General features: G+C 43.4%; 1 protein-coding gene across 1 annotated transcript in view; it reads right to left on the bottom strand.

Annotated features, from left to right (window-relative positions):
• ssbp3a (single stranded DNA binding protein 3a) overlaps positions 1-14,176 on the bottom strand; it is a 48,079-nt gene extending 33,903 nt beyond the window's left edge. The window contains exons 1-4 of the mRNA XM_016502162.1: positions 13,996-14,176; positions 13,546-13,618; positions 13,358-13,419; positions 12,159-12,243 (exon numbers count right to left, since the gene is read on the bottom strand). Of these exons, the coding sequence (XP_016357648.1) occupies positions 12,159-12,243; positions 13,358-13,419; positions 13,546-13,618; positions 13,996-14,051 (276 nt within the window). The 5' untranslated portion in view covers positions 14,052-14,176. The remainder of the gene's footprint in view (positions 1-12,158; positions 12,244-13,357; positions 13,420-13,545; positions 13,619-13,995) is intronic.
• Positions 14,177-14,468: the final 292 nt, after the last annotated feature.

The following is a 14,468-nucleotide window of genomic DNA, read 5'->3' as shown; positions in this document are numbered from 1 at the left end:
CAACGTTTAAATCCATTTAATTTTAATATTTGGCCACATGCAAAGTCAGAAACTTTTATTTTGAAATCGCAATATACAATAAATCGCATATTTAGAGATGTTGATGGATTCTCCTGTGATGTTCACGCAAAGAAAGAAGGCGTAACTTTTATTCTTGCTGTAATATCGTTGCTGCCGCCATGTCGTGAAAACGCGTGTTTTCACGACATAAACAGGACCTTTTCAAAAATCCCGGTAAATTTGTTCTGGCAATCATATCATTCTTATGGAGATGACGTGATTACTCTGAGCTGCTTACAAAGCTCAGCTGCTTTTTAAATAGCTTTTCTATGTAAATATAGATTACACTAGATGGAAATCTTTTACCATTGCGCCTCGCAGCTTTTTCAATCCAGCCCGGGGTCGTCACATGTGGTTGCCGCAAGCCCGCCGGCCGCGCCGTTCTCGAGCCCGCCTGCCGCCGCTCACTCAGGCCCGCCGGCCTCCACTCACTCTAGCCCACCAATCAGCTGCGACTCTGCAATTGGATACTAATGCGCGTCTCGTGTTTATAAAAGAAAAATCTTCTGATTGGCTAGTAATGTTAGTTTGGTTGAGAGTGAAAGCTTTGTTCCTCTCATACATTGGTAGGCGAACTCATGAACTCGAAAGTGATCGCAACAAGTGTTTTTAAATGTAGGACGACTACCTTTTTTTTCCCGCAGCCAAACGCCGCACGCCGGAGATCCGGCACGGTGCCGGAGAACTTTAAGCCCTGAATACATATAGAACAGAGGAAGTTCTTGTTATAAAAGAAAAAAAGATTGAAATAAAATTCTATAAACAAACCAACCTTATCCCAGATAACATCAAGAATGTGTTTTCTTTCTGAATGGAGACACAAACATTTTCACCCAGAACTCCACAATATCATGAGGAATTCAGGCAAATCAGCAACTGTGGGTCTTAAGCCTGGCCTAAAGAACACAGCACTACATTCCAACACCCTAAAAGACATACCCCCTACTCCACCTAGCCGGCAAGACAACAGTCAGGCAAAAAGAAAGAGAGAGATAGAGAGAGATAGAGAGAGAAGGAAATTCCTGGAATAGCTCAAAACTGCATTTCTAACCACTCCTGTTGCAGCGTGTCCACACAACTGAGCCAAGAACAGGGGCTTTCTTATCATCGAGCAAACTAATGAACCCACCCTCTCTTTCTTACACACACATATAAAGAGAGATACGTGCTCCGGGCCCCGAACTTGTATGTGAAAACACAAATGCTGGCCCCTGAATTTTTCCTGGCCCTCATTTTGTTTTGTTTATCTGCAGCACACAGGAAAATACCCGAGGATTGAGCCAAGGCCTGACCCAACACCCCTCCCCCATCCCCCTGCCTGTACTCCTCTCTCTGTCGTTCACTTCCTTCCTGTATTCTCAAGTCCCCTGCTGTTCCCTGGGCTGTAAACACAGACAGTGCTGGAAACATTTGAGTAAGTGTACATAAAAAAGCCCCACGTTACAATTGCAAATGTTTCCATGGTTTCAAAGACCTTCATAATTTTGATGGTGTGGAAACAAGCATTGTGATATACATGCACTAATCTGAAGCCATAAAACAATGGTTAATGAAAATTGGTGTGTCCTACACTTGGTGTGTCTAGACTGACTAACTAGACTGACTAGTCCTGACAGGAATGGACCCTTTTCACAAGATTGTGATGACGCATTTCAACAGTCATCAGCAATGTTTATAAAATGTATGTACATTTATAACACTATACTTTTTATTTTATCACCTTTGCATCAAATTACAAAAAAAAAACATACTCGGTTACTAACGTAACCTCGGTTCCCTGAGATACGGGAACAGGGCGTTCGCCACAGGATTCTCAGGTTACTTCGACTGAAGCGACGACTGAGTCGTGCAGCTACATAGCACGGCTAGCAATGCAGTACTCGTTATCGTATCTCAGGGAACCGAGGTTACGTTAGTAACCGAGTACGTTCCCTTTTGATACTACACTGGTACTGCGTCTACTAGACGCATATGGGAACACAGTACAATCTAGTGGGAATGTGGACAACGAGGCCCAGTCGGCCGCCTCACAAACATCCACAATGGACACACCACTGGACCATGCCCAAGACGAGGCAATGCCTCTAGTCGAGTGGGCCCGTACTCCAATGGGGCATTGGAGGCCCAAGGAAGAGTATGCTAGCGAGATGGAGTCCACTATCCATCTAGAGAGTCTTTGCTTTGTTCAGTTGGAGGAAGCGTGGAGAGCGTAATGACCTGTGCTCTGAACGGAGTGGGGAGCACCTTAGGTACGTAACCGTGTCTTGGTTTCAGGACGACTTTAGTGTTGTTAGGCCCGAATTCCAGGCAGGCAGGGCTAATAAAGAGCGCCTGCAGGTCCCCTATTCGCTTTACTACTGCTAGAAGCAGAGCAGTCTTCAGCGATAGCGACCAAATGTTGGCAGACTGTAGCGGCTCGAAAGCGGGGCCCTTCAGGGCCCTCAGCACAGTGGGCAAATCCCATGAAGGGACGGTAGGGCAACGAGGCGGATTAGCACCCCATAGGAAGCGGATGACCGCGCTGTTTATGCCCACTGATTGTCCCTCACTAGGGGCATGAGAGGCCGCTATAGCCGTCACAGACTTTGAGCGTGGATGGGGAACGTCCCTTATCCAGCAGCTCTTGCAGAAATGACAACACCTCTGTCAAATCGGAAGTACGAGGGTCTTTGCCGTGGTTTCTCGAAGACGGAGCTCTAGCCTCCGAAATTATGTTTAAGACTCCCGTCGAGCGGCCAGAGGTGCCGGGCCCATAGGTTGGGCCGAGGATGCCATATTGTCCCGTTCGCTTGAGAGAGGAGATCCTGACTCAGTGGAACAGGCCAAAGGGATATCAATAGCGGAGTTAGCTCCAATAGCCACAACTGGTTTATCCAAGGGGGGCCACAAGGAGAACCCTGTGCTCTCGTTCCCTCACTCGCCCGATTACCTGTGGGATCAGAGCGATCGGGGGAAAAGCACAAAGAAGGAGGTTGGGCCAATCGTGGGCCAACGCGTCCTTGGTCTTTGAGAAATAAATTGGGCAGTGAGAATTGTCTTCTGAGGCGAAGAGGTCTACCTCGGCCTCACCGAAGATCTTCCAGATCCTCTGAGCCGTCTGCGGATGGAGCGTCCACTCCCCTGAGGGGACCTTGCTCCTTGATAACATGTCCACTCCTTGGTTCAATTTGCCCAGTATATGCGCTGCTCTCAGCGAGCGCGGGTTGAGCACATGGTGCCCTTTTAGGACTGGCAGGAAGAACTGACAGGCTCGACATACTTCTAGTATTTCCAGGCAGTTGGTGTGGAAGCCTTTTTCCGCCTTCGGCCAGTGGCCGAAAGTCAGTATGCCCTCGCACAGCGCCTCCCAACCTGAGTTGGAGGCATCTGTTGTGACAACTGTCCCACAGCGCACCATCCCCATGGCTGGACCTTGCTGTTGTGGAACAGGCCAAGGGGCCGCTATCAGTAGCTGAGTCAGCTCCGATAGCCACAGCTGGTTCATCCAAAGGGGGGCCACCAGGAGAACCCTGTGTTCTTGTTCTCTCACTCGCCTGATTACCTGTGGGATCAGAGCAATCGGGGGAAAAGCACAAAGAAGGAGGTTGGGCCAATCGTGGGCCAACGTGTCCTTGGTCTTTGAGAAATAGATTGGGCAGTGAGAGTTGTCTCTGAGGCGAAGAGGTCCACCTCAGCCTCGCCAAAGATCACCCAGATCCTCTGAACCGTTTGCGGATGGAGCGTCCACTCCCCTGAGGGGACCTTGCTCCTTGATAACATGTCCGCTCCTTGGTTCAATTTGCCCGGTATATGCGCTGCTCTCAGCGAGCGCGGGTTGAGCACATGGTGCCCTTTTAGGACTGGCAGGAAGAACTGACAGGCTCGACATACTTCTAGTATTTCCAGGCAGTTGGTGTGGAAGCCTTTTTCCGCCTTCGGCCAGTGGCCGAAAGTCGGTATGCCCTCGCACAGCGCCCCCCAACCTGAGTTGGAGGCATCTGTTGTGACAACTGTCCTTCTGCAAACCATCCCTATGGCCACGCCTTGTTCCATCTAGCGGGAATTTTTTCTGGGGGCCAGGGCTGTTACACAGGCCTGACTCACCCTGATCTGCAGGCGTCCGTGACGCCACGCATGGGATGGAATCCGTGGTTTCAACCAGCGCTGAAGGGGGCATATGCAAAGCAGACCCAACTGTAGCGCTGTCGATGCCGCCGCCATGAGGCCCAGCATCCTCTGAAACGCTTTGAGGGTGAGTGGTACCCATTGGAAGCCTGACTCGCTCTGAGCTGAGTGAACTGTTTCTATGGCTCATATCGCCAGCAAATTCATCACCTCTGAGCGCAGGACGTGTGCATCCTTGCTCTAAACTGAGGTGGGAACCACGCAGTTGAATCGCGGGGTATTCGAGTTAATTCGTTTTATTGTCTCCAACACCCAGTTTGGCACTACAGGGATGGGCCTGTCAGGCCTCAGCCCATGTGACAAGGGGTTGGATTAAATTGAGAGGCTGGTCGCCGTATGGGGACCCCACACTCAGAAGAGGAAATTTGCTTTCAGAAAATGCTTCGCTAGACTTAAAAAAAGATCAAACCGCTCATTAGAAGAGGAGTTTTGATGATCTTTATGTGTAACACTCAGGCAGATTAAAAATGCTGCGCGCATTCTCTCAGTTGCGCTCGTAGCGGATGAGGGGAGGGGCGGGGCCGTCTTTATTCAAGAAGGCGAGCCGCGAGCAAAGCAGAGTGAGACATGAACTCTCGTAGTAAGAGCGGTCTGTCTCAGCAGTGCAGCCTCAGCGTGGGCGTGACCCAGGAGAGAGGTGCGTTCAAATACAAAGCTGTCAGCGATATTGAATCATTGGTGACAGCGTTCTGCTCCAAACCGCCAAGGAGGATTGAGCCGCTCGACAATGAGGGGCGCCGATCCTCTCATGTAAACACACTGGCAGATCAAAGCGCTGCATGGAGAGTGATGCAAGCGGGGGCCTTGCCGGCATTAAATCACTCAAGCCTGATCGATCATACCCGCCCCGGGTGCTGTGAGCGTGAGTGTGCAGTGCGTGTGAGGGGAACGTGTCTATCTTTTGCCCGGGCATTTCTTGAGAGAGGCCGCAGCTTCTGTTCTTTTAAACATATTTGAATGATTGGGGCTTGTCTTTTTTTCATGTGCCTCAGATTTTATTTTGATGAATCATAATAAACTTTTGTATTTTTGTATTAAATACCTGTGTCTCCATTCTCCTTGTCTTTAGTAGGGAACCTGTGCGCTCGTCATATTCTCTGGGTGAAATTCCCAGGGTGGCGTTGTCGAATATCAATATATGCAGTGTTTTTGCCCCTTTAGGGTATGATTTATTTTGGCTTTTGAACCCCTTTCCCTCTGTCTGCTCCGTGAGGATGCCACATTTTTGGCATCCTATTATCTCCAACACCCAGATTGGCACTACAGGGATGGCCCGACAGGCCTCAGCCCATGTGACAAGGGGTTGGATTAAATTGAGAGGCTGGTCGCCGTATGGGGACCCCACACTCAGAAGAGGAAATTTGCTTTCAGAAAATGCTTCGCTAGACTTAAAAAAAGATCAAACCGCTCATTAGAAGAGGAGTTTTGATGATCTTTATGTGTAACACTCAGGCAGATTAAAAATGCTGCGCGCATTCTCTCAGTTGCCGTTTTCATGGAAGAAGTCGAGCCGCAAGCGAAGAAGAGTGAGACATGAACTCTCGTAGTAAGAGCGGTCTGTCTCAGCAGTGCAGCCTCAGCGTGGGCGTGACCCAGGAGAGAGGTGCGTTCAAATACATGGGAGGATTAAGCTGCTCGTATAACGAGGTGCACCGATCCTCATGTGTAACACACATTGGCAGATTAAGCACGCATGATGTGTGTAGAGGATCGCGCAAGTCTGATCGATCAACCCGCGAGCTCGTCGTTGCTTCCTCCGAGGTAGCTGGGAGGAGAGAAACATGAGCGTGGGGAGGCGGGGCCGCCTTCCGCTAACGAACGGGGGCAGACTGCTTTCGTGGTAAAGCAGCCCGTGTCTGTGAGCGCAGCCATAGTGACACACACACAAATTTGAAGCTGTCAGCGGCAGCATCTGCTCCGATCTACTTTGTAGGATAGAGCCGCTCGATGTAAAGAGGGCCACTGAGCACGCGGGTACAGTGCCGGCATGCGATCGCTCAGACCCGATTGCTTAGCTCCCTGACTCCGCTGTTTCTCTCTCCGAGGCTCGCTGAGAGAGGAGAAACGGGAGAGCGGGGCTGCCTCCAGTGAAGGCGGTCCGTGAGTGGAGAAGAGCGAGACTCATGCTCGAGTGAGCATTCCGTCTCAGTGAGAGAGCAGTCTCTGCGTGGGGTCTGCCCAGACAGATGACGTACTCATTGCTCTTCTGCATCGTGCAAGTTTCCCTGCACGAGCCACACTCGCAGCACGACATTTGCAACAACATTGCTAGAATTTGCTCTTTTAAGGCTTACCTGCTAGAAATAAGCTTTTTCAGAATCGCCGGATGGTGGCAGGGGAAACGGACCGGAACTGCTGCGTCGCTGTAGCGGCGGAGAAGCAGGTCAGCTGTGCTGAGAGGTTCCGATTCCAGCTGCGAAGGCGTGTCAATGGCGAGCAGGCTTTCAGGATCAGCGATGAGCGTAGAGTTGTCGCTGAAGGAGAAGAAATCTGAGAATCCTGTGGCGAACGCCCGCTTATATAGGCAGACGCCCCGCCCATTCTGGCGGGCTTTGGCAGGCTTGGCGGGCTTTGTCGCCATAGGCTCATGCAGCTCCGCTGCCTAACCATTGGTTCGTAGTTCGTACGTTTTTTTTAATACACTGCACGAACCACTGGCCGTGCAGTTTCACCTCGTGAATGAAAAAGGCTTCATTTCAGGAGAAAACGGCTTCTTTCCCATATGCGTCTAGCAGACGCAGTACGAGTGTAGTATCGAAAGGGAACTAGTTAACGCTAATGCTAAATTTGACGGAAATTTCTGACTGCTGTTATCAGTCGCTCTCAATTTTTTTTCCTTTTTTTTTTGAAAGTCGTGAAAACATTATCGTGGAGTTTTTCTTTTGCTATTTGAGCAAATGGGAATGCAAAAAAATTTTTTTGTGGTACTCTCCCATTCACTGCTCTCAAAGTTAACCCAACTATGATGACTTCCGCTGCTGAGAAACCCGGCAATGTGAAAAAGGTTTATTACACAAAAGATACAGCCACAACATCCCTGATGTAAAAAATAAAGAAAAAAAGGAGAGAACTGGGAGGATGTGTGTGTAAGTCAGGTTCTGTCTACATTACTGTTCAAACGTTTGGGGTCTGTAAGATACAGCATTTTAATGTTTTTACAAAAGTTCTGTTACGCTCACCAAGAGTGATTTAAGATAATTTAACAGTACTATTAAATGATTAGTGTTTTTGAAGATTAACTTTAAGTAATCATTACATGTACAGTGGGGAAAATATTTATTTGATCCCCTGCTGATTTGGTAAGTTTGCCCACTTACAAAAAAAATTAAGGGTTTGTAATTTTTATGGTAGGTTTATTTTAACGTATAGAGACAGAATACAAATCAAAAAATCCAGAAAAAACACATTATATAAAGGTTAGAAATTGATTTGCATTTCAGTGAGTGAAATAAATATTTGATCCCCAAGCAAAACATGACTTAGTACTTGGTGCAGAAACCCTTGTTGGCAAGCACAGAGGTAAGACGTTTTTTTGTAGTTGGTCACCAGGTTTGCACACATCTCAGGAGGGATTTTGGTCCACTCCTCTTTACAGATCTTCTCTAAATCCTTAATGTTTCTTGGCTGCCATTTGGAAACTCGAAGTTTCAGCTCCCTCCACAGATTTTCTAAAGGATTGAGATCTGGAGACTGACTAGGCCACTCCATGACCTTAATGTGCTTCTTCGGCGAGTCGAGTTAATGCCAAAGAGCTCAATTTTGGTCTCATCTGACCACAGCACTGTCTCCCAAGCCTTCTCTGAATCATTTAGATGTTTATTGGAAAACTTTAAACGGGCCTGTACATGTGCATTCTTGAGCAGGGGGACCTTGCGGGCACTGCAGTGTGTTACCAATGGTTTGCTTGGTGACTGTGGTCCCAAGATCATTAACAAGCTCCTCCCATGTTGTTCTGGGCTGATCCCTCACCTTTCTCATGATCATTCTTACCCCATGAGGCGAGATCTTGCACGGAGCTCCAGACCAAGGCCGATTGATGGTTATTTTGTATTTCTTCCATTTCTGAATAATCACACCAACAGTTGTCTCCTTCTCCCCAAGCTTCTTGCTGATGGTCTTGTAGCCCATTCCAGCCTTGTGCAGATCTACAATCGTGTCTCTGACATCCTTTGACAGCTCTTTGGTCTTGCCCATGGTGGTGGGAGAGGTTGGAATGGAAGATACAGCTTGTGTGGACAGGTGTCTTTTATAGTGGCAGGACTAATCTGTGTTCCATATGGGCACATAACCAATCTGCGGGAGCCAGAATTCTTGCTGGTTGGTAGGGGATCAAATACTTAATTCACTCACTGAAATGCAAATCAATCTCTAACCTTTATATAATGCAGGTTTTTTCTGGATTTTTTGGTTGGTATTCTGTCTCTATCCATTAAAATAAAGCTACCATAAAAATGACAGACCCTTCATTTCTTTGTAAGTGAGCAAACATACAAAATCAGCAGGGGATCAAATAAATGTTTTCCCCACTGTACATGACATGAAGAAAAAATGTATATACTTGCCACAAGTTAAGAATTTTATATCAAAAGGCATTAATTTTTGGTAATGTTTTGTTCATGATTTTGTTTTAAAGGGGTCATATGATGCTATTTTAAAGATCATTATTTTGTGTATTTGGTGTAACAGAATATGTTGACATGCTTTAATGTTCAAAAAACACATTATTTTTCAAATACTGTACATTATTGTAGGTCCTCTATACCCCGCCTCTGTCAAACACGTCGTTTTCAACAAAGCCCCCTCCTTTGACAAGCGCTGTCTGCTCTGATTGGCCAGCTGACCCAGTGCATTGTGATTGGCCGAACACCACAAGCACGCGTCAGAAATGTAACGCCCCTTACCATAATCGCGAGCGCCAGCTTTCAAAGTAAATATCAAGACAAATAATGTCACTAGTTTTACCATCAGTTCAAGCCCGAAAGGGCAACAGAGTTGCGTGACGGACGCGGTGATAATGCAGTGCACCAAGAGCTTGTAACACTCCAAAGAGAAAGGAAAACTTGAAATCGCATCATATGACCCCTTTAAATTATTGCAACATAATTTGCTCCCACATAACCGTGGTCACATTGTACTAATTCGGCCACTTTTTTGTTTCAATGTTTTAAAACTTTAAAACGTTGTACTTCCCTTGTTTTAGTTCAATCATGGCCATGTTGTAATAATTTGTTCCCTTTTTTTTTTTAAACAAATTAATAAGTCGTAGGAACCCATTCTTAATTCACTGTCCCAATATATTCTTCTTTTCCCCTGCATGTCATTTGCAGGACTCTGTATAAAGTAAATGTAAAAATAGATCAAATGAGCTGCACGTGCACAGTTAAATATTCAATATTTATATTGATAAAAACAAACAAACAGACATATTGTACACACCCCTTGAAAAAGTTAAAGTGAGGGTTATGTTCAGGGTATTAATTGAGTGTAAATATCATTATTAGCTCAGTACATAAACAATAGAAGTCAATGGAATGATCCCATTGTGACAGAAAAACATATGTGCGTGTGGATGTGTCCGAGGAGGGCCTTAGGAAACACAAAGGACTGAGATCATAAGTGTGACCCTTGCATTGGATTCTTTCAACCTCTGATTTATCAAAGCAATCAATCCATGTTAATATCATTACAGAATACACGGGGGACTGGAGGACTTCACACTTTGAATGGCCATCAGGTGAACACTGATTACCAGATCACCGTCAAAGGTGTGAGGGGAAAAAGAGCAGCGGGAAGATTTGACAGCCAGATCAATGATTTCCACCAAACTCCTTTGCATTCAGCTGTTGATCCAACCAACATTTTGATTGCTCACTCAAAAACTCTGACAAGTCTAGTGTAACAAAGCAAAACAACTCCCTTCAATATATGCTACATTCCTGATATACAGCAACATATGACTAGAAACCTTCTACCAGTATTTAATTGACATCAAAGTCAAACTACTGAATTATGTACTTCACCAAGGAGAGGTTTGTGTTCTTAGCCTGGTTGCTGGCAGTTTTTATTCTTATTTTGTTGCACTGAAGGGAGTTGGGGTGTGTGTGACACTTTCCTGCTGCGTCAGGGTTAAAAAGCTAAAAAGCAAGAGGAGACCTCACCATTATCAGATCTTGTAAGCTCCCCTCCCCCATCCCACCACATCAACCACCATTTCAGGTTTTAAAGGGCCAGGAGGTCCCATGAGAACTGACTGCTTTTTAAAATGGTACAAAGATGGATAAAACCTTCCACATTATACTGCACACCCTGAAAAAATAACTATGTAAAGGTAAAGCGAACTTCAAAAGCTGAGTTACACTACTGTTTAAAAGGCTGGGATTTATAAGATTTTTTTAATGTTTTTGAAAAAAGTCTCTTATGCTCACCAAGGCTGCATATATTTGATCATAATTACTGTAAAATCAGTAATACTGTGAAATATAATTATAATTTAAAATAATGGTTTTCTATTTTAATATATTTTAAAATTATTCCTGATGGCAAAACAGCAGTCATTACTCCAGTCTTTAGTGTCACTTGATCCTTTAGAAATCTTTCTAACGTGCTGATTTTCTGCTCAAGAAACATTTATTATTATTATCAATGTTAAAGAAAGGTTGTTCTGCGTAATATTTACCATACTTTTTTTTCAGGAATCTTTGATGAATAGAAAGTTCAAGAGAACAGCATCATTTGAAATAGAAATTTTCTGTACCATTATAAATGTCTTTGCTATCACTTTTGATCAATTCAATACATCCGTGCTGAATAACAGCATTAATTTCTTTCAGAAATTATGTACTTACCAAACTTTCGAATGACAGTCTATGTCTCTATAGTATTTTAAAGGGGTTCCTTCCTACTGTGAATTGTAATCCTGTTACCATTGCATTGAAGTAAAATTATGCAACTTGATAAGAGTCTGTTGTGGAAGGGACCAAAGCTCCACAACTACAAAATAAATCCTCACAGTTTACTCAACTTAATCTAGCCTAAGAACATGTACAGCATTTTAAAACTCTAGGATTTAGGGAGATTTGTGTAAGACTGGTTTCTGTTTCAAACAACAGAAGTTTTTCCGTTCATGACGTTCAAACCCAAAGTCATTGTGATCAATGCATCAAAGTAACCTCAATGATCAAGAATGGAGGGGGACACTACCTAAACAAAGAGCATTACAAATCTAATAAGATGTCATTGTGAGATGTCATTAAAAGTCTAATAAGATGACATTTCACAAATAACTACAAAGAAACTGCAAGTAACACAATTTAAATGTAAAATTTTGAAATAGAAAGAGTGAAATATAATTTTCTTGTAAAACATTTTTTCTCATCATCTCAATCATCTTTGTCGTGATTATGCATGTTGCGGTTTGTGCAACTCAAGATTTATAAGACAGAGATTTTAGAGCTTGTTACTTTATGGAATCACAGCAGTGAGTACAAGTAGCATGTACAGCACACACAATCATTTGATATACTGTACACTGTTATATAATACTATCAATATTCTGACATTCAAGCCATATTCACTGGACATCGTGTATGCTATAGTATACCAATCCCCTAATTCCCAAGAATATGCATATAATGTGAGGGAAATGTTCTCACACCAACTGGGCACTGTCATGCAGTAAATACAATCAAATTCAAATCAATTGTGCAAATCTGGAAAAGGCTATTCAATAGCCTACCTTTTAACCTTTAATAGAATCCAGATAAACAAAGCTGACCCAGAACAAAAATAATAGATATGCCACCATCTCATAATTGTAATCAATATTCTGCTTCACACCACAGCACAGAGGTATATTTCAGTGGGTTAATCTCATGGAGCAGACCTCTTCTATCACAATATGCTAGTAAAGGCTGAAATAAACATGCATCACTTACATAGTCATGGAAGGCCTTAGCTTCACTGGAGTGATCACATGTGTCCCTTCTCTCAGGTGCTGCACAGTACAGGTCCCAAAACACACTGTGTAATGAGAGCATTGTTTGTAATGAGAAAATATTGCAATGTCACAATAGTTGGACTTGCTGATCATAACATTAATAAGGAAGCACGTTAAAGCAACAAAGATGAAAATTTGCTGAACATTTACTCACTTTCAAGCCATTCAAGATGTAGATGCATTTGTTTTTTTATCGGAACAGATTTGGAGAAATGTAGTTTTATCACTTGCTCACTATTGGTCCTCTGCAGTGAATGGGTGTCGTCAGAATGAGAGTTCAAACAGCTGATAAAAACATCACAATAGTCCCCAAGTAATGTACAGCAAGTCATCCACAAGCTGTGTGATTGTAATAAACAAATCCATCATTAAGACATTTCAACTTTAAACCATTGCTTCTGGCCAAAATATGAGTCCATAATCCATAATAATGCTTCCTCCAGTGAAAAAGACCATCCGCTGTTGTCCTTTCACATCACAATTCGATGACATATTTGTCTAGAAATGTATTGGACTGTTTTCACTTGGAAACAGTGCTGTGTACGGTACTGTGTATATTTCTCTCCTGATTCAGATGAGATGACTTTATCAGTGGAGAAAGCAATATTATGCACTTGTATGTGAGCCGGAAGCAACAGTTTGAAGTTAAAAACATTTTAATAATAGATTTGTTTCCTACAAATACACAGCTTTTCACTTCACAAGACATTAATTGATGGACTGGAGTTTGTGGATTGTGTTTGGACCCTCATTCTGACGGCACCCATTCACTGCATTTGCAAGGTGTAATGTACATTTAAAAACATCTACATTTTAAGTGGCCTGAGGGTAATTCAATTTTTAACTAATTTTCATTTCTGGGTGAACTACTTCCTTTAAGACTATACGGGGTATGTGTTGAAATGATCTTTTTATGCTTAGGTTTTCAGAGAACTCAAATATTAACAGTCAAATCATAAAAGTAGTAATTTTGAAATTAAAATGATTTTACCTTTAGATTTTTTTTCTTTTTTTCAGAAATGTCACTGCCTGCTATCCATTCCATTAAATTACTCTAAGATTAAATTTCATAACATATTGTAAAGATTCCAATTACTGCAAAATACTGATCAACTACTGAATGCAGATAATACACACCACCACCAAGAGTGCAGAAAGCCTGGTGGTTCACCAAGGGTTATGTTCTTCTCCCATCTTATCTAAACATAATAAAAACAGACAACAGAAAACTTTAATACACACAGTCAATGCATAACAAGATTAGACATTGTACATGATCATGCACACATGCTCTTAAGAATAAAGATACATATGCACATACACACCTCTGATAAAAACGTCTGTGCAGATTTCTGAGCTCCCACGTGTAACAAATATTCATAGACGTACAATGCCAACCTGTCCAATCAAAACAGATGCTTTACAATAAATAGATGCCATCCAATAAAACTCTCTGGTCTGTTTCCATATAGTCTTATTCTTGTCCTAAAAAATTAACATTGCAGTTGCCATTCTACAACGACTGCCTGCATCTATATACTGTATTTCCAGAACAACAATCGATATCACCATGAACATTTGCAAATAATAATGCTGTGACATTCCACAAACCACCACCACCAATTCAATGCGAATAAAATTTTTTTTTTTATCAGTTTCCACTATAACATTACTGGAATGTCTCGAACAAGATCACATGTTATAGGAGACAACTTAACTTAACGCGACATCAGCTGTGCGTGTAAATAAGTGAGTAAAGAGAGAGCAGAGCTTACTTTTCCCGAGCTTGCCCGTCTGATGGCACCGCGGTCCCTTTACCTTTCGCGAACATGACTTGCGCTGAATATAAACGCGTCTGCCAGTTTGACTGCGATGTTTCCTTATGCTCCAGCTGTCACCGTGTAGCCCGCCTCTGACCCCATCCGCTTCAACCGACCCTGCCACAGCGACATCATGAACTATGGGCGGGGATCTGTGGTATATTATTGACAGCTTTATAGACCAATGAACATGTTCGACGTGACCTCACGATCCCCCATATCTGCATAAAAGTTAAAACAATAAAGTAAGGCTCTCCGAAATCAACGGATAATTAATTGTCAAGTTGGGTGTTATGAGAAATTGTGGAGAACTTAATTCTTTAATAATAATAATAATAAACACAATCTATTTATTGTATCTTTCTTTTATAGGAGCACGGGTGGTTTATGTTTGTCATATATATATATATATATATATAGGCTATACA

This window comes from Sinocyclocheilus anshuiensis, unplaced genomic scaffold, assembly GCF_001515605.1.
Source record: "Sinocyclocheilus anshuiensis isolate Anshui unplaced genomic scaffold, SAMN03320099.WGS_v1.1 scaffold718, whole genome shotgun sequence".
In the NCBI taxonomy this organism is placed as follows: domain Eukaryota; kingdom Metazoa; phylum Chordata; class Actinopteri; order Cypriniformes; family Cyprinidae; genus Sinocyclocheilus; species Sinocyclocheilus anshuiensis.
The sequence above is the reverse complement of the archived record's forward strand: the minus strand, read 5'-3'. Positions and strand labels throughout refer to the sequence as shown.